This window comes from Lepidochelys kempii, chromosome 3 (assembly GCF_965140285.1).
Source record: "Lepidochelys kempii isolate rLepKem1 chromosome 3, rLepKem1.hap1, whole genome shotgun sequence".
NCBI lineage: Eukaryota > Metazoa > Chordata > Testudines > Cheloniidae > Lepidochelys > Lepidochelys kempii.
The window spans coordinates 205,568,827-205,593,014 of NC_136382.1; the positions used below are offsets into that span (position 1 = coordinate 205,568,827).

The window sequence follows — 24,188 nt, forward strand, 5'->3', positions numbered from 1 at the left end:
TCATACCAAAGTAAGCTCTAGTGTAGACCAAGCCTTAAGTATAAGGAGCCAGAGCATTAGCAGCAAGTGTTACCATTTTAAGATGATGTTTTCAGTAGCTCTTATCTTTTTTAATTCTGTTTATCTTTTGGACTGAAATTTGACAAGCTTGGCGTCTGCCTGAGGTGAATGTTGTTTGAATCAAAACAATTCATCCAATTTTAACTATGGGGCTATAAACCTGGTGCCATCTGCGTAATATGGGCATATGTAACATACAAATAATAATCACCTTTTTGGTACAAGTTCATCCAGAGTTTATAGTCACTTCCTGGAGAAGCTATTGTAAACATGTAACCACTTTGCATATTTTTTTGGGTATTGGTGTGGACCATCCCTGCTAGCCTATGTTTAATGCTAGAGTTCCAGATTAATGTGTTTATCAGAAAAAGGAACCTCTCCCTCTGAGTGGGAACCAAACCTGTAAGATGTACTGTGCCATAATCGATATAAATGCAAAGAGATTTTCCCCAAACATTTGAATAGGTATTTAGACTTTAGGTCTGTGAACATGGCTATTGGTTAACCATTGTTAAATTCAGAGTTCTGAAACTTATTTTTCAGCTGGGAATCATTTATAATAGTCCCAGAAAACATTTGCCCATGTGATTCACCAGCAAACCTCTGGGCCACAAATATAGAAAAACGATCTGGGGTTTCTCTGTGGGTTTTAATCTGTTGTGGGTGGCAAAGAGTTTAAGAAATGTGCAAAAGAATTATAATGACTGTGGCTTTTTGATTGCTCTGACGTCATCTCCCCGTGGGGGTCCCCTTTCATGTTCCAGTCTCCTGCAAGTTTGCAAATTGAGAAAGAGGCAGTACAAGGGAGATCAGGTCTGTTTTTTGCTTGCTTGGTAGCAATTCAGTCTCATAAATTTGTTTTATTTTCCATTATTACTTGGTATTTTTGCTGCGTAGCTAGTTAGCAATTGAGAATAGAATGGCATTTCCTCAGGATAGTGAATATTTCATGGTATCTTTTTGAATGGAAAATCAGGTTTGTCATAGCTTTTTTTAAAGCAGTAATTCTTCATCATTGTCAGTCCTTAGGGAAGTCATTAGTGAGTTTCCATTGCAAAAAATCTCATTTTGCTTTGTGTTTTGGAACGTTGTGACTTTTAGCCCCCAAAGAGCGGCAGTGCGTTGTTACATCTTTGATTATCAGAAAGAAACTAGCAGCTTCGGTACTGATCTGGTTACCGTTGTTCAAAGCAAGTTGCTCCCATCTGTGTGGAAAGATTTGGTCAAACCCCCACCTGCAGTTCAGAGCCCAAGCAAAGGACTGGGGAACAACATGGGAGTTTGGGAGGGCGAGAGTAATCTTCAGCCTCTCGGCCTGAAGGGAGGGTGTGAAGCGCTGTGCAGGCTGGCTTCAGCCACTGCCACAGAATGTACAGTATAGGCAGTTGTGTTCTGAAGACCCTCTCTTCCCATGCGCACGCAGGGTGGGACCTGCTGTGGCCAAACCCATGCCACTCCTCTGCCTCACGCGCAGCCCCTTGCACTTTCCTGGAGAGCTGCCTTGGAGCTGGGATCTACATGACACAGGGCCACGCGGTACCCCTGGATGGACTGTTTGCGGGGTGGCCTGCTGAGCAACAGAAACATGGTATTTCTGCTGAGATTCCGAACGTATGCACCTGCAATGGGCCAGTTGGGATTCATATTCGTAGCAAAACTCAGCTTGTATCTGGCAAACAGAAAAAGGGTCTCAGAACATTTCTTCAGGTATGTTACACAGTCAGAAATGGGGCTTTCCCACGTCACCTCTACTGTCCGCTAACGTCTGATCTATTAGACGTGGCTTAATGCACATCTGTGCTGGGAACACTAATCCAAGGTCAGGGGAAATATTTTCCCCCGGGGTTTTTCACCACTTTGCTTTGAAGAATGGAAGAAGCCCTTGTGCTTGGGGAGCTTTAACTCATTTTAGTCCGTAATTTTGAGGAAGCGCTTGCTCGAAATCAGAAGTTCCATCAGAGACTGGCTCAGCATCCACAAAAACTTGGAGTAGCAAATTTTGACATGTGGCTATTTCCTATCTGCTGAAAATCCTTTTCAAGCATTATCCAAAATAGCACAATGTTTTTGCAGATGTTCTTCACCAAAACAATTAAGCTCTGGTAGCATTGCCATAAGGCAGCGCGTCAGTGATCTGTCCCAGCCTGGGGGTGCTCCAGGCTACTTAAGGGGTTTCCAGCTACCCGTGTTCAGTGGTAAAGGAGCCTCTGGGTAACTGTTCCTCTCTATCTGTCTGGTATCCTCTTCCCTCTCCCATGAGGCATTACACACAGTTTTTCTCTCTGTGTTGCCACCTCCTGTCTCTACGGCAGGCCTAAAAAGGAGACTGAAGCTCATGCATCGGGAGAGGGAATGTGTTGGGTCTAGCATAGGAGCAGTCTGAACTGCATAGGAAGAAAGGGAGACAAGGAGAGCACGGGGGGCAGGGGGAAAAACTTGGGATGGAGGAAGCTGAAGAAATGTAAAGAGCTGCAGGAGAAATAAAGGAGGGACGAGAAGGAAAAGGAACAGGCAGAAAAGGACAGGAGAAAACTTGTACAGAGAAAAACCCGAGACTGCAGCGAAGTATGGGCTGGATGAATGCACTATAAGGTGGGTAGAAAGTTGGCTAGATTGTCGGGCTCAACGGGTAGTGATCAATGGCTCCATGTCTAGTTGGCAGCCGGTGTCAAGTGGAGTGCCCCAGGGGTCGGTCCTGGAGCCGGTTTTATTCAATATCTTCAAAAATGATCTGGAGGATGGTGTGGATTGCACTCTCAGCAAATTTGCAGATGATACTAAACTAGGAGGAGTGGTAGATACGCTGGAGGGCAGGGATAGGATACAGAGGGATCTAGACAAATTGGAGGACTGGGCCAAAAGAAATCTGATGAGGTTCAATAAGGATAAGTGCAGGGTCCTGCACTTAGGACGGAAGAACCCAATGCACCGCTACCGACTAGGGACCGAATGGCTAGGCAGCAGTTCTGCGGAAAAGGACCTAGGGGTGACAGTGGACGAGAAGCTGGATATGAGTCAACAGTGTGCCCTTGTTGCCAAGAAGACCAATGGCATTTTGGGCTGTATAAGTAGGGGCATAGCGAGCAGATCGAGGGACATGATCGTTCCCCTCTATTCGACATTGGTGAGGCCTCATCTGGAGTACGGTGTCCAGTTTTGGGCCCCACACTACAAGAAGGATGTGGATAAATTGGAGAGAGTCCAGCGAAGGGCAACAAAAATGATTAGGGGTCTGGAACACATGACTTATGAGGAGAGGTTGAGGGAACTGGGATTGTTTAGTCTGCAGAAGAGAAGAATGAGGGGGGATTTGATAGCTGCTTTCAACTACCTGAGAGGTGGTTCCAGAGAGGATGGTTCTAGACTATTCTCAGTGGTAGAAGAGGACAGGACAAGGAGTAATGGTCTCAAGTTGCAGTGGGGGAGGTTTAGGTTGGATATTAGGAAAAACTTTTTCACTAGGAGGGTGGTGAAACACTGGAATGCGTTACCTAGGGAGGTGGTAGAATCTCCTTCCTTAGAAGTTTTTAAGGTCAGGCTTGACAAAGCCCTGGCTGGGATGATTTAATTGGGGATTGGTCCTGCTTTGAGCAGGGGGTTAAACTAGATGACCTCCTGAGGTCCCTTCCAACCCTGATATTCTATGATTCTTTTTGAGACCAAGTTTGGTGGGAAGTGGAGTGCCCAGGCACTAATCCATGGTGTAGTGGGCACCCTAGGAAAAAATGCTGTAAATAGATAAAAGAAAAGGAGGACTTGTGGCACCTTAGAGACTAACAAATTTATTTGAGCATAAGCTTTCGTGAGCTACAGCTCACTTCATGAAGTCTACCCCCCCCCTCCCTCTCCCCCCCCATGCCTCCTATATCTTTCCAATATGAGCGATGAACCTTTATCCAGCCACCCCATAAAGCCTGTGTGCCACCCTCCATTTTATCTGCTTATTATCGTTAAATACTGTGTTCTTGCCTCTTATCCTCCAAATACAGACCAGAAACATGGCCGTCTACCACCCTGACTTCCTGGCATGGTTTCAAAAACACAAACACATGCTGCATCTTTATTCTCTGACCGAAAGAGCACTGTCTCTTGTGTGCCATTCTAGCATGAACTAAGAGCTCAGTCTACCCATCGAGTTTCTCTTTCTGTATTGGAAGCTCTGTTATACTTTCAGCATTCACTCAGCTGTGTGACTAGCAGACCCCCTCGATCGTAAACCACATCCCTACCTTTTCCCACTTCACGCAATGTGTATATCAGAGGCGACAGGCTTCAGAGAGCCCCCATTTACCAAAACAGGCTATGAAGCTATTATTTATTGTATTATCATAGTGCCTTGGACCCCTAGTAATGGACAAGAACTCCATTCAAACACAGAACAAAAAAATGGTCCCTTCCCCAAATTACATTGCATTACATTTTTATTAGATGAAAGCATGAGTGTTTATTTCTGCTTAATTTATTTATAAGCATTTCATTCTAGGAAGTTGCTGGGTGCTCAACACTCTTGAAAGTCAGGCCATTTATCTAGGCACCTACATATAGGAATAAAGGCCTAACATAAAAAGCCATTTAAAAAAAATGTCGATCTCACTTTTTCCATAGTGTGATCCCTCAGGGCGCAGCCTTCTTTCAAGAGTTCTGTGACATTTTTTTTTCTTTTCATTTTCAGATGGCAAGTTTGGAGCCTACATGCAGGTAAACATCCAGAATGATGGTCCTGTGACTATAGAACTGGAATCCCCTGCTGCCACGACGGACCCGAAGCAGGTAAGCCATTAGAAGGCTCTAATTCAGAGCGAGGGGAGACACTTGTACAGTTCTCAGGGTGGACGTGCCCTGCTGACAGTTGGGTGGCTTGGGGCTTTACTTTGTTCTGTATCACACGGTACAGCTGACTTTTGTCATAAGGTCTTAATGCTTTCTGAATTGCTCCTGCAAAGTTAAATAATTTTTCTTCAGTCCCCTGGCTTCTTGGAAGCTGCCTACTGTCTTGCTAAAGGTCACGTATGTGTCATGTGGAGCTGCATTTATAGTACATTCTTCATTAAGGCTGCCTTTTAATCATGAGTCATAGATCGGTTTTTTTTTAATGTATTTGCTTTTTATTTTACAATCAAGACTTTTGACATTTTGGGGCTCTTGTTCATGGGTGGGTGCATGGGGTGATCAACAGGCAAACTGGTTTTTCTGAGGAACTAGAGTGCTGCCAGATTAAACCCTGAGCAGCGTGGGAGGCTAATGAGAAGTAGGGACAGCACTGCTGTGATGCACTGGATCCGACTAGAGAACTCTGAGAACTTAGTTCCTCTCAGGTGACGAGGATTCCCTACCCTCTAGGGTAAAGGTAATTATTCGTGGAGTTATGTTGGGGTTTTCCGTTTCATTCTAGAACGACAATTGCTGTTGCATATTCATATTGGTCCTCTTGTATCATGGAACTGACACGGTCTAACGTCTCTGGAATACAAATGGTGGCTGTAATCCCTGATGCTTTTTTACTACTGTATACTTATATAATTCTCTCCCTTATCACCATGATGACTCTTTGACTGTTCGTAAAAATTGGCATGATAAAGCAGCACTGTTTTAGCATGATAACCAAAAACATATCTCAATGCATAATAGCGTAAGACAAACCGTGATGGACTCGAGTTCATACAGGGTTTTACCCAAGGCAAGTTGTACATTTTCCAGGTGTTGATCTTGCCTGTATCTCCTTTTTATGGGCAGTCTTTTTGCAATAACGGAGACTGCTTCTGGAATTGGAGACTGAGGATTCCTCAGTCTTTCTTCAATACGTTTTCTTTTTAAAAAGCACATTCTTTATTCCTGGAAGAGCACACGTAACACTAGGTGTCAGTAGAGTTACATCAGAGATTGTGTTTATATACAGTTTTTTAAACAAATATCAGAGTAGGTAAATCAGAAATTCTAGATATCCTTGGATAGTCTTCAAATGTTATTGGGGGCCTTAAAGAAAAGGGAGAATGGTAAAACCCTATGAGGAGTCTTATCCGCAGTAGAATCTCTTGCATATAATTCCTTTAAAATTGCACAATAGCGCTTTAAACAATGCTAATCAGAAAAAAAGAAGGTGTCTAAATTGGACACAAGAGCCCCAAAGGAAGCAGAGAGATGATAACTGAATAATTCTGGTGATTAATAAGCTTCCTTCATTTGCCCCTGCATTGGGTGAGTCTTTGTGGCTACACAGGGGTATGTAATGGCAAGCCTGTCTACCTTCCTAAATTACTATATTTTTATATGTACAGGATAAGCTGTGCTGGAGTTTGGAGATGGTAACTCAACTATATTAAAGGTTTAATCAATACAAATTCCTATCATAAACTGAATAAAGTGACCTTGTCTTGAGAAATAATTTATCTTGAGAGCTGACTTTGCTGTAGGCAAATGTGATGACTGCTTTGATTAGGAAGGTGAAGGTAGAAGTTTAATGAAGAACATCAGATAAAAATAAATACAAGCTACTCTAGTGATAGATTAACATGTAGAGTATTTGGTATTTCTAATTTGGTATTTCTAAATCACTTTAGTCTCTCTTGCATACAGTTTCCCATTTCTCTTCAATTAGGGTTGCTCAGAACTTTTATGGGTGTGTTGCTGCACTAATACCAGTAGACCAAAGGAATCGCCACTTTGGGACACCTGTAGGGGAAAGATACTTCCGAGTTCACTGCCAAACCTGACACTCCTCCTTTTTGTATCTATGGAATGACATTGGGCCATGTTGTAATGGAATGTTAATTCAACTGCCCATTATATCTAAGCATCATCAGCTATTCTCCTTTTCGGAAAGTGTGAAAAGCCTGAAGGGCCAGTGGTTAACTGAAGAGTGGGTAGTTCTCCCCCACCAAAGAGGAGCAATAGGGGTCGCTGTTTTAAACACAGGTATTGTAATTTGCCTCCCTTGTGATTGCTATCTGATAATTGCATTACCAAGGTAAAAGAACCATTTCCAGGAAGTGCAAGAGTTAATTTGAGCCTGGTGCACAGCATGAAGTCCTGATTTATCGTCCCCCACTTTACCTCTCTAACTCTACAGCCTGTGTTACTGAAATTGCAAAACTGAAAGATTTTGTTCCATGTTCTTGGAACTACTCATAAATTAAATGTGGTGAGTGTGCCCCGTCCTTACCTCCAGCCTTTTAGGCTTATTCCTAATCTGCATTTCTCTCAGAGACTCATTTTAATCTTTGTGTTGAACCATAAAACATTTCTAATCTCCAACCTGGATTGTAATGCTGAACAAAACATCTGTTGTACTAAAACTGTTCTACACTTCAGAGCATTAATGAGACAGTGCATGTTTAGTCTGTTTTTTAGCACACAGGCTGATTTTCCAGCATTACAGACTTGACCTGCAAAAGGCAAGCGGCAGGCTTTTAGTTCGTGATGAGCTGGGTAAAATGTTTCCAGTAATATGACTTTCAGTATTTCATTCAATAGCACTTTTAGATTTATAGACTCAAATATTGTATTGTTATTTGGAGCATATTTTTCTAACTCTCTTCTTCCCAGTTCAAAATAATTTGGTACTGCAGTAGCATGTTTATATTTAAATGTATTTTAATACTTATTAGCAATTGTCTTTACTTATAAGATTTTTTTTTTCTAGGTAGAAACTTTTATCTTTCAATTTATTTGAACAACTGCAAACATAATTCTTGACATGTCAAGAATATGGCCATGTCTAGGAAGGGAAAAGGGATGGACTTTTACATAACATTGAAAAGTGTGTAATGTAAAACCTATAGATAGGCTTGGAAGAATGAGATTTTTATTGATAAATGTCAGTGAACATCGATTTCACCGAACACACACAAAGAAAAAATATTTCCGTCAATAATAATCGAAATTCACGATAGGCCAGGTAAGAAAAATGCTGCTTGAGAGAACTTATTAGAATTTGATTTAAGGCTATTTGCTGTGTATATTTTGACATATATGTTGGCAATTTGTGTTTTAATGCTCACAAAGCTTTAACTTTTTGAATCTCAGCATCTACTGTCATTAAATAATTATTGTCCAATGCGCTCATAGTCTGAGCCTCCCATATCTTTCCACAACTGTGAAAATTTAAATGGATAAAAATAGCCAAAAAAAAAATACTTAAATGTATCTATCAGTATCTGTTGAAATGATAAAAATAAATAAATAAAATTGAATTTGGCTAAGCCTACCTATAGAGTTAAGTTGAACAGTTATTAGCTGCCTTTGGTACCATTAACACGAGGTGGCTGTTTTTGCTAAGCCGTTTCAAAATGGAGTGCTGGCTCTCACGTGGTTCTTCACAGTTCCATCTTGTCTCCCCTTTTCTTTCACATGCATATAAGGCCACCGGGAGGGGTTAGTGAGGATATGTGGGTTGTTGTGTCGTCAGCGTGCTGATGACCCCCAGCTCTGTAGCCCCGATGCAGAAAGATACTTAAGCATGTGAGTAGTCCCCATGGAGAACCATGCTGTATTGGGACTTGCTTGTCATTCTCCTCTGATTTAGCCATAGTAGATTATATCTTTAGCCAGGCCTTGTCTACATAAAATTACTTTGCCTGTATACCAATCCCAGCAGAGGCCTCTAATGTAGACACATCTTATGCTGATCGAAGGGGTTTTTCTGTCAGTATAATAACACCATACTAATGCTATATTATTACGGTAGTTACTACTACGCTTCTGTTGGCACAGCTATGTTGAACTTTGTCATGTAGACCTGGCCTTGGTGTTTGTTTGAGATTGCGGTATGGCATGTAAATAAAGTCAATACCACAGTTGACACTTACATTTTCTGATTTGGTACTTTCAGCAGAGTGGTCAAGGATGGAAAAAGCTTAGAGGCTGAACTTCCCCCTAATCCTTCTAGTCAGCCCCTGTTAGATCAGATTCAGGTACGATAGCCAGACAGTGTGAGGAAGGTCACACTACCACCATTTCCAGACTAACCCAGGTCTGTGGATTGAGTACTGCAGTCTACATAGTACAAAGTCCACTTCCTAGAGTATCTGGGTTTTTTAATGAACATAAAAATAAATTAAAGTACTAAAACAAAAATGTGATCAGTAAACACATTTCACATTTGTTTTGTTTATAAATATATTGTTAGGAAAGCTGAAAAAATCTGTGTCCCAGATGATGCATATCAATTTATAAAAGTCAGAGAATAATAAAGAAAAAATAGATTCTCCTTATTTGGGAAGAGGTTTTCATGGCATGAAGTTGATATATAATTTATGAAATGTAAATATGAGATTATAAGATGCTCACTCTTGAGGCCAAGCGGGGATTTCTCGGTGCACAGAGCTAAAATTGGAGTGCCCTTATGGAAATTGCATAAGGTCAAAGCTTTTTAGTAGCCCTTTCATCCCTAACTTGTTACACACCCTTCTTGTTTTTATTGTTATTAATACAACATATTGAGGCATTTGCCAGAACTCTTTTGAGTATTTAGCATGAAAGTGTGTTGTTTTTCTTCCATTTTAATCATAGATGTGCAGCTTTAGTTTTTTCTGTCCTAAGGAGATTCTCTAATGCTGTAAAGCACACGTGTGAAATCTTTCTTCAATAGTTGAAACAATACCTGATGACACAACATATGAGCCCTGAGCATTAGAACCGTAAGAGATCCAAAATCAGTCCCATAAGTTCAAATAAGTAGCTGTTCCAGTTCGGAGGACAGAATGACAAAGTTCTTATTTCAAATGCATGGAAATAAATGTCCTGACTTTTCCAGATATTTGTGATATTTGGGAAGGAAATAATTTGGGGTTTGCTGCTGTAATAGGACACTGAGGTTTAGAGAACTGAAGCTGTTGTTTACTAGATCTGGGGACCAAATCTTACATTAAAGAAATCTGTCAGTAACTCCATGAGGAATTCCAGAGGAAACCTTTCTCCTGATGGCTTGTTCAAGTTACAGTAGCTAATTTGAGAGCTCGTCTGCACATCTAAACAGAACAGTCCTTGCCTAATGCAATATCTGGTTGACTTTGTTCATTTTGTGTGGCCAGTGCCAGTGTCTATCAAGACAAGCACGGAAGGATAGGGAACTTCCAGTGTACAATGGACAACATCTAAAATCACATCTTTGTTTGCCTTCCATGCACTAATTAAAAAGTATCCAAGTTGGGGTTGCACATGGACCATTATTCTATTCTCTCTTATTCTAGGCATTTAAACTGTGCCTATCACCATAGTACCTGAGTGCATTACAACTTCTAAAAGTTAGATTGAATACATTTCTGTTTTTCTCTCTCTCCCCCTCTCTACTCCATCCTTTTGGTTTGCTTTGTTGTGGGGAAATGACACTGAAGCCATGAGATGTTTGTTTTGAATGTGGCAAGGTCTGTGGCCATTCTGATCTCTTGCAGAAGCAAGTTCCGCAGTTGGTTACCAAGTTATTTCACCTGCCATTGCAAGGTAGGCTGTTTCATTGCTTCTGAGGTATGTTGCTGTTGTGGGAGGTCATGACTGCAGCGGAGAGAGGTGCCTATCTCCATGGAGGGCCTTGAACATCAGGACTGAAATCTTAAATGTGACACTTCCTCCCCTTCCCTGGGGAGTTAGTGAAGCAAGTGAGCTCCCAAGGAGAGAGGTTGACTAACCTGTATCGTTAAGGAGGGGGGCTGCATTCTGAACTAAATGGAATCTCTTTTCAGGGCTGGTGTCCGCATTCCTAGGTACAGTACATTAAGATTGTGGGACCTGGAGCTCACAAATGCATGGACCAGAATGGCTAGGTTGGAGCTGGGAAAAGGGGAAATAAGTTACTTACACAGGCTGATAGATGTACACAGTGGGTTTTTAAAAAACAAACAAACAAAAAAACCCAACCAAAAATATAAATACCATAAAGCAAAACTTCTGTCCCGAAGAACTTAAAATCTAAAGGTATTCAGCTAACTTCTACCCTTGGTTAGAATGGTTTTGCTGGGGTTCAACTGATGTAAATGAGAACACAGGTCAGCCTATTACGCTGTAGTTTCATTATTAATCTTGGCATCTCAACTTTTGAGGTGTGCTTGATGTAGTGAGCCTTAGATTTCCAGATGTGTGGTGTAGTGTTATATTTTCTTTGAACTTTTCAGAGCACTTGACTTCTGAAGTGTCACAGATCTGTCTGCCAGCATCCTGGCAGACCTTGGTGTGGTGTTGATTCCAGTTTAATGAGTAGGAAATAGCATCTGGCAACCATACACTTGAGCGAGACCAGCTGAGGAAAATAGCCACTCCCTGGGGACCATAGGTTGGGGAAATCAAATCTTTCTGACTGTACCTCAGATAGTGTCTAGCCTGTCGTTAAAAATTGGGTATGAGATAATTAATCTTCGTTGGCCATTAATACCAGACACGATGAGAAATACCTGTGCAGCCTTGCCCCCAGCACTCGGATGGAATGAAAGAGTCATGTGCTGTGTTAATTAGTACCGTACTGTCAGAACAACTTTCCCTTTTAATAAAACATGTAAAATGTTGCTTGCGAATGGCAGGGAGGCAGTGAGGACAGACAAATAGTATTTTTTGGCTGCAGCTTTGTTGAACCGTAATACAGGAGCTCTTCTAAAAACAACCTGTCCTGGCAGCGGTGAAGGGGATGAGGAGGGGCAGGCCTCAGTTCCCCATTTTCTGTGCTCTAACTGGGCCTCCTAATGAGCCTGCAGTATTCCCAGGCTTGGCAAAGACCACAGACCCTTTTGCAGCTATGGAGACTGGATCAAAACGAGGAACACGCCGCCTGTGGCTCCCTTGTTGACTAGCTAATCCCAGCTCCTGGAAGAAGTGCTGGGCACTAAGCAATAGCAGCTTCCTTAACAGAGGGATGCCATTTGCCAACAGCCACTGTCAATCTTTCATGGGGGTGACCCTGCCCCTCCTCTCCACCCTGCATTCTGGGCAGGCCAGGACGGACCAACCTGCTTCACCACTTCTCTGACTTCTTTATTTTCTTTCTCTTTCTGCTGCTCAAATATGAGACTTGAAAACTTTGCCAAACACCCAGTAGGCACTAAGATGAGCCACACTCCAGAGGCAATGCCCAATTCAGAAATCAAGCCCTTCCCCCACTCACCTGCAAGGAAAGGGTAGCTGTTGGGATTCCTGCAAGGATGCTGTCCTTGGACCCTTTTCAGTGGCTCCCTCTTTTGTAGCCTCAGACTACAAGCTTCAAACATCTACATCACCTGTCTCTGGTTGCTGGACGGGATATTGAATGTTCACATGCTCTCTCCTCCCCTCTCACATTGTGCAGGCTCCTGGCTTCTACAAGGGAGGATCTCTACTAATTCATCCTTCTCCCAACCTCCATTGTGGGTCCCCCTCCCCCCATCCCTGTATAGCCCAAGTTCCTGCCTCTCCGGTTGCTCAGAACTTTCCCAAGTTGCGGAAGGATGCAGCTGTCTCGAATCTGGTTGGTTTCACTGCTGCTCATGAGGTTCGAACAGCAGCACTAAAAACGGACCCGACCGTTCTGTTTTTCCTCTGCTGCAGCAGAAGCACTGGAGGTGTGTACAGACGTAAGAAGACGCTAAGGTTTTATTGGCAAGATTACTGGAACCATATGGGATGGAATCTCTTTTTTTTTTTTTAAGTGAAAGCCTAGATTCTGCAGAAGTTGATGGCACTTAAAAAGGGAAAGCTCCTATTTACTGTGGATGATTGGATTTTTCAGCCTCAGATGCCCTATATTTTGGAGACTTAAGCTCCTGTTACTCCTAAGTTGCCACTTAAAAAGAAATAATCATAACTATTGATGGGAGAAGACGTGAAATTATATGAAATTGCAGTATGTTAATTTTTCTTTTAATAAGCATTTTCTGGTTTTGTCCATGTGGCTATTTAAAACCCCCCAAAACATTCAAAATATTGATTAAAAAAATTAGACCTGTTTATTGGCTGCAGAAAGTTGTACCTGGATTCATGCTTATATTTGTGACTGAGCAATTGGAAAGATTCTTTGGTGATTCAGTCTACTGAGGATATAATGCTTCTGTTGTTTTTCATTCCCAATGTTTTATTTTAAAATCTTTCTAGATGACACGCTATTGATATTGTGTCAATACTGCTTTGTGCCATACTTATGAACTCAAGTCCTTGCAGTTCTGTTTGCACTTTTATCAGCCAAAGCCATGGACATCTCAATTTATAGTCTCCACAGTCGGTCATATTTTATTAGTTCCAAGCAGCTTTTTGACGAGTGGAAACAATGGTAATATCTGTTTAATAAAATGTTCTGTGGAATTAGATTAATAAGAGACATTCAGCATTATGGTTGCAATAGAGAGAAGCTGATTTTGGTGGTGATGCAGACTTTTCAGTTTTTCTGAACACTAGTTGATGGTACATGCATTAGCTCTTCAGTGAAATTAAATTCTTTATATCAAAACATAAAGGGCCATTTTATATCTGAAAACAAACATCTCTGGAGAATAGACTTGCACAAGGAGTAAGCATTGTTTTGTAATCACTCTTTATCTAAAATGTAAATTAAAAAAAAAAGTAAGCTACCAATAGTTTGGGTAGAATATTCCAATGTCTAAATATCTGTATTACAGTTGTACTGTACTGTAGAACCAAACTAGTTTGTGCTTCAGTGAGCTGCATACTGGCAGATCTGCACTGAAAACAGACTTTCAGGTGAATCAGATTCTAATGCCATGCTCTGGGCCAAACCGTATGGGCCATATCATGCTGTTTGTGGGTTGATAGGGGAATGCTATGTAACCTGTCCTGGGCCAGTGCTCAGTAATGTCCAGAAATGGAATAAGGACATTTGAATACGGCATGCACATCTGGTTGCCCCATCTCAAAAAAGATATATTGGAATTGGAAAAGGTACAGAAAAGGGCAACAAAAATGATAAGGGGTATGGAACGGCTGCCATAGGAGGAGAGATTAATAAGACTGGGACTTTTCAGCTTGGAAAAGAGATGACTAAGGTGAGGGTATGATAGAGGTCTATAAAATCGTGGCTGGTGTGGAGAAAGTAAATAAGGAAGTGTTATTTACTCCTTCTCATAACACAAGAACTAGAGGTCACCAAATGAAATTAATAGGCAGCAGGTTTAACACAAACAAAAGGAAGTATTTCTGCACACAACGCACAATCAACCTATGGAACTCTTTGTCAGCTGATGTTGTGAAGGCCAAGACTATAACAGGGCTCAAAAAAGAACTAGATAAGTTCATGGAGGATAGCTCCATCAATGGCTACTAATCAGGATGGGCAGGGATGCAAAACCTGTGTGCCAGAAGCTGAGTCTGGGCGACAGGGGATGGGTCACTTGATGATGACCTGTTCTGTTCATTCCCTCTGAAGTACCTGGCATTGGCTACTGTCGGAAGACAGGATGCTGGACTAGATGGACCATGGGTCTGACCCAGTATGGCCATTCTTATGAAATAAGTTGGTGATGCTGATCTTTCTCCTTGTGAGTTGTGGAATTTCCATATTGGATCAGATTGATGGCACACCTAGCTCACGTATCCTGACTCTACCGTTACGCAGTAGGTTTTCTACTTGCAATATTTCAAAGGAAGCTATGCAGTAATATGCTGATGGGTTTGCTTTGGTTCTGAAGCATGAGGGCTGGTGCCTCTTACACATTCTAGTCCTAGCTAGTGTAGCTGTAGACGATTTAGTTAGTATGCAGATAAATGTTTTCCATCTTTTTATAATCATTCTCAGTACTTTGCCTCAATATCTTGTGGCAATGAGTTCCACATTTTTATGACATTAAACCATGCTCTAGGATTGTGCAGCAAGGTAAATGGGAGTATCTGACTGATCTTCCAAAGACTGATTATTTTATTCAGCTCCAGCATGCTGCTACCTATTTGTTACCTACCCAAATTAAATACACTCTCCTCCATATGGAAGTCTCTCCATGACTTTTCCGGGCTTTGTTGATTTCTGCTGTATCCTTTTTGAAATGGAGTGATCAAAATTGAACACAGTACTCAAGACTTGCCTGGACTTAGCACTGGAATTTCAATGATGGGTTTTTTGCTACCAAGCCAGTGCTATAGTATGAACAGATTTCTCAGAGTTTTGCAATTTGTTCTAAAGAACGTGTATTAAATAAAGCCAGAGCATATACGCGGGTTTCTACAAAGGCTGTAATGTCATCTGCCTTCCAATGATGAAGAATCACATTGTCAGCAATGTCTTTTAGACATACCTCTGTCTTCTGTATAGTTCCTGAGCATTGACCCAGACTGGGGTGACTCCCCCTCATGTATAAATGTATTCCTTCCACAAAATGAGACATAGCTAGAACCAAATATCCCAGGGTGCTATTTAAAGTGTGTGATTTGACTGAAGTAGGACATTGTATTGGCAAATGATGTATAAAGTGGACTCCAGAGACTCCAAGCAGCTTCCATTCCAGTATACCGTCATCCCTTATTTCACTAGAAAAGTTTTAAATGATCACTAGTGCTGTGAGACAACAGAGTTTTCCACTGAACTCATTATGTGGCGGGAGATGAGGAGCCTCTTTGCATTTTCCATCTATTTGGTGTTTGTAAATTTCTGTCGATTTCTGATGTAGCTGACAGACAGTTTCCCCTAACTGGCAGCTACCCTTTTCAGCACTGTCTTACTTTTACCTATGCATACTTTTGAACAGTGCAAACTTTTAAAATTATAACAGACTAATAACAGTAAGATTGTCAGTCAACAGAATGTTTTTCCTTTGAATTGCAGAATTGCATTCTACTGACTGTCCCAGGTCTGTGTTGTTGTACTGAGTGTCCTGTTTTCCCCTTGTCCTTACTTGATGTGCCTTGGGACTCTGATACTCTCACGTCAGCAGAAGTGAATTACAACAGATCTTTGAGAACTTTGTTTTATGGTGGTGTGCGTGTGTAATTCTCACAGCTTTTTTGATAAATGTTAAGGTTTTGTTTTTATCCTTTTGCAGTTTAACTTTTTAATGCATTTTGTGTTCACTTTTTGGCAAGCCCAATGAGATTGAACATCAATTTTTAATTTGCTGGAGTAAATCCTCACAGCAGATAAACTGGGACAGTCTTAAAAAACTTTTTGACTGGAAGTTTCATGTTGCTAGCCAGAAAGAAGTACTCAGAATGCTTAAATCTGAGCCACAGTAAATAATCGATGTTAATATCTTTACCTGAACCTTGCTTTTCATAAATGCATCATGGGAGCTCATTCTTTTTTTAACTACATCATTTATTAAATTTGTCTTTGTTTTTTAAAAATATTGAAACAATGCTGTGTTCTATTTAAATGGTAAAAAGGAAATCTATGGCTTTTAAATAAAGGGAAACAATTTTCAAGTGACTTTTAATTTTTTTTTTTTAATACCTGTGCTTATGTCTTAAGAATTACTAGGGACACTATTAACCTTTTAGACCTTTGTGAAGAGTTTGATCTTGAGTCAAATTGCCTTTTATTTTTTAAAAGGGCACCAGACACTTTCACAGTAATATAAAAGAAGAATTTACTCTGACAGCGCCTGGCTTGTTTGACTTAGCTCGTGAAAGCAGTTCAGAGCCGAAGACCAGCACATTGACTTCACTTTATAAAACAAAACATAAATCAGCTACTTTATACAAATTATATAGTTGTCAAAAAATAAAATCCCTAGTTTTGAGGTTTTAATCTAATTGTTTAACTCTTTGAAAGTTAAAAGCACTGTCAAAAGCACTTAGGTGTGTAGGACCCAGACATGTTCCCTTTCAGAGGGCTAACACATTGCAGCTCCACATTGAGACATTTGCAACTTTAAAAATCTCTGCTGCTCCATCATTGTCCTTTAGAAAAATGCTAGACTTCTACTCAAGTTCCGCTTCCTCTGTCTGGCAATTTCGACTCTGCTTCTTACCTTCTCCCTTCTCTTTGTGATTGCTGTTCCTTTTCCTTTCCCCCATGCTCTCTGTGAGCCCTAGGGTACAACTAAGTGTAATGGGCTGAAATTAACTCCCTTCGTTGAATTAATACGTTTGTTTTAAATGGAAAATATACTGTAATACATTTTTTGAACTTTTTTTCCCTTATGTATCCAGCACATTTTAGGTAGTTCTATTCAGCACTCCTGGGGGAATTCTGCACCAAAAAATTAAAAATTCCATGCCAAAAAATTAAAAATTCTGGCACAATATTTTAAAATTCTGCAAATTTTATTTGTCAAAATAACACTACATAATCACGCCAGTTTCAGTTATTTTGCTAATTTATTTCAAAATACCTGTCAGCAAGTATGTCTGTAACAATACAGACACACACAAAAATTCTCCCAGGAATAGAGAGTTACAGAAACCCCTACGGCAACCCAGTTCCTGTTTCTCTGTCCCCTTTCTGCCTCCTCCCCAGAGCCCAGTCAGGAGGCCAGACACCCACAATTCTTCTCCCCCAAGAGCCCAGCCATGGGCCTGGCCCAGGCATTCATATCCCCTCCCTCCCAGAGCCCAGCCATGGCCCCCCCCCCATCCCAGACACGCACCCCAGAGTCCAGCCATGGGGCCCTCTCCAGCCCAGACACTCACACCCCCTCCCCCCTCAGAGGCCAGCTGCAGGGCTTCCCCCTGCCCAGACACTCACACACCCTACCCTCTAAAGTCCAGGGATCCAGAGTGAGAAACAGCCTGATGCTGGGTCCTGGGCTTGCACAGAGTTTCCTGCCTGCCGCAGTCTCCTTCCTTCAGGGCATGCTGGGAACTGCAGCTGCCAGGTACCCTCCAGTTCCCTCCCCCTCCCCCCGGCCTTGTCTTCTATATGTGAGCTGGGCTCTGCTGTGTCCAGCAGGCCCTAGTGGCGGACAACATCTTTTCAGCCCATTTCTGTTGGGGGGGAAAAAGAAAATTCTCTAACATTAATTTCTGCAAAATTCTGCATTGCGCAGTGGCGCAGAATTCCCCCAGGAGTAATTCAGCTAATAAATTGTTTAAAAAAATAATGCTGTTTTTGTGGCTTGTTAATTTATTTTGTATTTTTATCCAAATAGATTTCAGAGTAGCAGCCGTGTTAGTCTGTATTCGCAAAAAGAACAGGAGGACTTGTGGCACCTTAGAGACTAACCAATTTATTTGAGCATAAGCTTTCATGAGCTACAGCTCATGCATCCGATGAAGTGAGCTGTAGCTCATGAAAGCTTATGCTCAAATAAATTGGCTAGTCTCTAAGGTGCCACTAGTATTCCTTTTATCCAAATAGAGCTTGACACAAATCACCTATAAAAATCTAGTAAATAACAGAAAATGATGAATGATGCAATTAACATAATAAAAAATATAAAAATTAAGAAAGTGAATAAGTGTAAATTAAACGGTATCATTGCTTAAATCAACAGTTCCCAGACTCTGGTTTGTGACCCCAAATGGGGTTAGGCCATCAGCAGATGGGATCGTGGGTCCAGCAGGCCAGATTCAGCCCAGAGACGATGTCATCTAATCTACAAAATGCACAGGGCATGCGAGGTCACAGTGTGCAGAGGATGCCATTTTTGTAGATCAAAATGGCAGCCTCTTTGTGGTGTGACCTCACATGTACAGGGTGTGTGAGGCCAAGTTGTGGGGAGGCTGCTATTTTGTAAAATGGTGGCCTCCTGGAGTGGTGTTTGTGGAGCAGATCCGGACATGTTGGCTGAGCGGAGGTGGGTGTGCAGATGCCGTTCTGTCATTTGCACCATCTGGCTGTGCAAGCATCCAGTTGAGAGACTTGAATCCAGAAAATCCTTATCTGTGGGCAACAGTCTTATCAACAGAGCATCCTCTCTGTTGGGGCTGGTAGGAGCCTGTGCTAGCCTTTTCTGAGATAGGAATCTGCAGGAGCTTGGAAGCTCCTTAAGGCAGGGCGCATATCTTGTTTTATGCCACCATGAGTACCCTGTTGGCACTTGATAAAGAATCATTGTAAGTCACTGTACCTGTGATGCCTTAATGTCACCACACAGGGCCTTCCTAAGTACTGGCTTCATTTGCTTAACTCTGAATTCCTCTTTCTGATTTGTGATAACAGGCACAATGGACTCATTTTAAAGAGAGTGTGTGCTTCAGCCTCCCGCAGTGAGTCTAATGATGCAGTTATGAACAAAAACGAGAGTGCAAGAAATGTGCTCACAGATATGATGAGGCTTTCTTTGAGTATGACGTCACCAGTGTGTTTTTGTCAAGAACGAAGAAAAGCCAAAATGCCTACTGTCACACTGACTTATCTAGTAAAAGCATGATGCCTAATAAACTTAAACAACATTTGGAACCCCTTCAGAAGGAACACATTGGAAAAGCAAGGTAATTTTTCCAGCGCCGGAAAGAATGTTTGCAACAACGAGTGCAATTCAAGAGAGCTATGTCCGACTCTGACCACGCTCAAAAGGCATCATTTGAGGTGAGTTACTGCATTGCATAGGCCAAGAGCCCTCCCACAGTTCGAGACCCTTTGTTTTTGCCAGCTTCAACTGATATGCAGAAGGTAATGTGTGGGGAAACCAAGGCAAACAAACTTAAAGCTATACCACTCTCCAACAACACAGTGAAGCAATGGATTGAGTTGATAGTGGCAGATTAGGAAAACACACTGGTGGAGCGGTCTGAAAAACATGGATACTTTTGCTCTTCAAGTTGATGTGAGCACTGCGGGCATGATGCACATTTCTTGGTTGAAATACACATGGGAGGGTGCAGTTCTCAAAGATATTCTGTTCTGACTCCCTCTTCCTGGGCACAAGACTGCCCAAGGAATGTTCAGTGTGGTACATGCAAGACAAAAGTATCCCATGTGATTGCATGATGGGCTTTTGCACAGATGGAACTCCGTCTACAGCAGGCCACAAAGCAGGTCAGGCTGCCTTGGTAGAGAAAGTTGCTCCATCTGTTGTGTGGACTCACTGCATGATTCACAGAGAACAACTGGCAACTAAAACTCTGAGTCCAGACCTAGGTGAAGTATTGCAGGAGATCTCATCTATTACGAACCTCAACAAGACTCAGCCTCTTCGCACGTGTTCGTTTGCAAAACTGTGTGAAGACGTGGGATCCGATAATGATGTGGTGTTGTTCCACAGTGATGCTAGTTGGCTTTCAAGAGGAACAGCACTAGGATGACTTTTTGAACTGTGAGATGAGCTGTGGAGTGGAGCTGTGCCTATGCAGTGGAGTGCAAAAAGTGAATTTGTTGATTTTCTGTGTGATCAAAGGAAGATGTGACTTCTTGCCTGTGCCACGGACACGTTTGGGAAACGGAAGGAATTGAATACAGGTCTGCAAGGAAAGAACATCCACATCCTTCAGCGAGTGATCAACTCACAGGATTCATGAAGCAAATTGATTTCTGGAAGAATAATCTATTGAGGGCAAACTGTGAATCCTTCCCACAGCTTTGCAAGTTCCTGGCTGACAGTGAAATTATTTAGCTTCCCACACAGGTGATGGCTGAGCATCTCAGCTGGATGGAGGAACAGTTTGCATCCTTTTTCCCAGACTTGGACATGACAAAGTATAACTGGGTGCAAAGCCCCTTTAAGTGCAAGCCTGAGGCCATGGTTTTGCCAGCAGCTGAAATTGAACAGCTCATTGAAATTTCATAAGAACATAAGAACGGCCATATTGGGTCAAACCAAAGGTCCATCCAGCCCAGTGTCCTGTCTCCTGACAGTGGCCAGTGCCAGGTGCCCCAGAGGGAATGAACAGAACAGGGAATCCTCAAGTGATCCATCCCCTGTCACCCATTCCCAGCTTCTGGCAAATAGAGGCTAGGAACACCATCGCTGCCCATTTTGGCTAATAGCCATTGATGGACCTACTCTCCATGAACTTACCTAGTTCTTGTTTGAACCCTGTTGTAGTCAATGTGATCGATTCTTTCAGGGAACATGTGCTCAACTTTCTCTCCCGGAGTTCTGGTTCAATGTCAAGAATGAATATCCTGCACTCTCAACACGTGCCTTGAAACTGATGCTACCATTCGCGAGCACATATTTGTGTGAAGCTGGATTCAGCGCCCTTCTGTCCATCAAGTCTCAGTATCGATCTACCGTTGATGTCACATCAGAGTTTAGATGTGTAATTTCTCCCACACAGCTGGACTTCGAGAAGCTGTGTTGCAACATGCAAGCCCATGTGTCACATTAGAGGCATTAAATAACATACTTAATGTGTAAATTTGTTAGTCGCTGTGTTGCTTCGTTGCTGTATGGGGTCACCAGAAACAGTCTCCAAGTGGGGTCATGCAGGCAAAAAGTTTGGGAACCCCTGGATTAAATAAATGCATAGTAGAGTATCTTCCTGATTAGCAAAAAAGAAGCACCAAATTTAGTGGTAACTAAATGTGCAACTAAGTCTAGTTGCAAATCAACATGTTTTAATAGTTACCAACCAATGAGAATCAACCTTCTTTAGCATTTGTACTTTTAGTTATTTTCCTAAACACGATTCAAACCAATGGTTTAAATCAAGGTTTCCTGCTTGCTGATTTAAATGATTAAAATTGGTGATGTAAATCACTTCAATTTAAATCAACCCACCGTATGGTAAAGTATGGTAATGTCAGGGTCTGAACAAGGGAGGGCAGGAGCAAGGATCAGAGCGGGGTCAAACCGGAGGCTGGGAGTAGCAGAGGAGTTTGTAGTCAGCCTCTAGGTCAGGGTCCATACCAAGGGTCAGAGTCCAAGCCAGGTTTCTGGGTCAGGAGGCGAAGTCTAAATCAAGCTGAGGTCGAAGTCACGAGTTCAAGAGCCAGAATGGTCTTGGCGGCTACAGGAAATCAGCAATTACCTTTGCCTGGATACTTCCTGGAACACCCCTTTGGTTCACCCAGCATGGGGAGCCAATCAGGAGCCATGAGGCTGTTGCCTGTCAGACCCCTGAGGTGGGACTTCCCATGGTCTCTGTCCACAGCGCATCATGAGTAGCGGAGAACAAACTGGTTGTGGCAGCCTGGAGATGTCTGCAGGCCCGTGTTCTAGACCTGCTGGGCCTTATAGCTAGACCTGATCCAGTGGTATGAAGAGATACAAAATAAGCCTGGTGCTTGAGGAGTTCACACTTGATATTTGGTTGGTGAAATGTTGTTATAGAACACACAACCAGTTTTGGGTGTGTGCCCAGTGTCTTAACAGTCTGCGCTGCAGTTGGCATTCATGGTCGTGAGCCACTCTAGACAACCTGACATGCACTCTCTTGACTTCTGCAGCAAAGCTGTTAACCATGTTGTCCAGATAGTGCTATCCGGCACATGGACTCTTGCCTGACAAGGACTGGCAAGGCGGGCTGTTAAACTCTTTGTGACTACTGGGGGGTGGGGGTGGGGGACTACTGGGGGTGAGGGCAGAACCCACTAAACGAGAGGCAGGAGACTGACAGTGACTGATTCTCCAGGTCAAGTGGTTAGTGCTTGAGGCTGGGCAGACAAGGATATGGAGGCTGAATTCTGGGTGATGTGGGAACCCACAAATAACCCCTCTGTGGTGTTCAATAAAGACTGGGAGAGGATGAAATTAAGACATTATCTGTCTAAAAGCTCTGTTTTAATGGGCTGTCATAGTAAAAAAGTAGGTAAAGGAGGAGTTCCCCAGGAATCACAGATTGCTGAATAAATGTAATTTTGAGTGTGTGTTAGGGAGTAGAGGGTCAGGAAGAGCAGAAGATAGTATATATATTTTTTTCAACAGGCCTTGGCTGCTGAGACAAGAGAGAGCCATTTCAGGCAGAACTTGGCAATACTGACTAGCTCCTGTTTGCTTAAGCTCCTTCACTTTTCCTGCAGGTGTGAAGGAATACCAAATAAGAAGATGCAGAATTGGAGTGAGCTCCCGGTAGAGGTGATGGGTGGAGAGGGAGATGATATGATATACTTCAGCTTTAGGAGAAAAGCAGGCCTGTTGTTGTTCCCTTGATGTGGGCCTATCCTATCCAGATGAAGTTGCTTTCTATTAAAGAAACAATTCTAATGCAGCAATTACCTTTTGTATTTGGCTTTAACAGCTGGTGCCCATCAAATCAATGCCTGCTTCTCATCAGCAGCTGGTGTTCTTTGAAACAACAGGGAATCGAAACTTCCAAGATTCCTCACTTCATCCTAGGGGAGAAACCAATGACCCTTCACAAGCACAGAGGCTAACCTTTCCAGAGGCAGAGATGCAATTGGCCTCATTAAACACAGGCTGTTAGATCCCAAACAAGACTTGTGGAGTACTGAACACTTTCATTTGTAAAGATGTTTGAGAGTCTAATAACCATGCTGCAATTGTAATACTAGTGAAACCCTTTTGAAATTTCATTTACAAGAAGAGTAGTGCTAGAAATAATACATATTAAGGCATATGGCAGGGACCTCATGAGGTATATTGTTATTCCAAAGTGTTCTAACACCCTTGTGGAGTGAATACTTTCCAGTGAATTTCATATCATTTAAAAACATCTGTTCTCTTTGATGACAGTTATTTTCTGACTTTAGTTTACATTTTTGTAAACTTGTTAAGATATAGCTTGGTGATATGGGAGCCCTTAAGAGGAGGATTAATACTCCTAAAAAAACAGAACAAAAAGAGGGGTAGGAATGGAGAAAGAGATCTATTCCTTTGTCAATGCATCCAGAATTCCAATTCACATAAATTAGTTATTAGTTTAAAAAAAAAAAGCAACCCTGCAGTTGTGTACTGGGTATTAACTCTAGACTATGTTATTACCAAGTTAACAGAAAAAATACTCAAATTTTATTATTTTATTATTATGCTTATATGTTTTGCAACATAATTTGGGTTGAAGTATGTTTTTGAACTGAAAGAAAAGCTATAATAAAAAGTTAGCCAAGTTTATATCTGTGGACATACGGATATTCAGTTGTGAGGGCATTAGCAAATCAGAATTCAAGGATTTGCATACTCTAGTTACAAAAAGATTGTAAATTCGTAATTACGAGGGTGGAAGGGGATCCCTATTCTCTGACTAGCTCAGACTGTAATTTACATCAGTGACTTAATTTAGGGTATGTCTACACAACAAAATTAGGTTGAATTTATAGAAGTTGATTTTGTAGGAAGTGTTTTTATACAGTTGATTGTGTGTGTCCCCACACAAATGCTCTAAGTGCATGTAGTCGGCAGAGTGTGTCCACAGTACCGAGGCAACCATCGACTTCCGGAGCGTTGCAC

General features: G+C 42.0%; 1 protein-coding gene across 3 annotated transcripts in view; it reads left to right on the forward strand.

Moving 5' to 3' along the window:
• DTD1 (D-aminoacyl-tRNA deacylase 1) overlaps nucleotides 1–24,188 on the forward strand; it is a 105,430-nt gene that overhangs the window by 15,813 nt on the left and 65,429 nt on the right. For all 3 annotated transcript variants that reach the window (XR_012158340.1, XM_073339740.1, XM_073339739.1), the window contains exon 4: nucleotides 4,733–4,830. Coding sequence is in view for 2 of the 3 variants with exons in the window: in XM_073339740.1 (XP_073195841.1) it covers nucleotides 4,733–4,830 (98 nt within the window). In the remaining variant the exon portion in view is untranslated. The remainder of the gene's footprint in view (nucleotides 1–4,732; nucleotides 4,831–24,188) is intronic.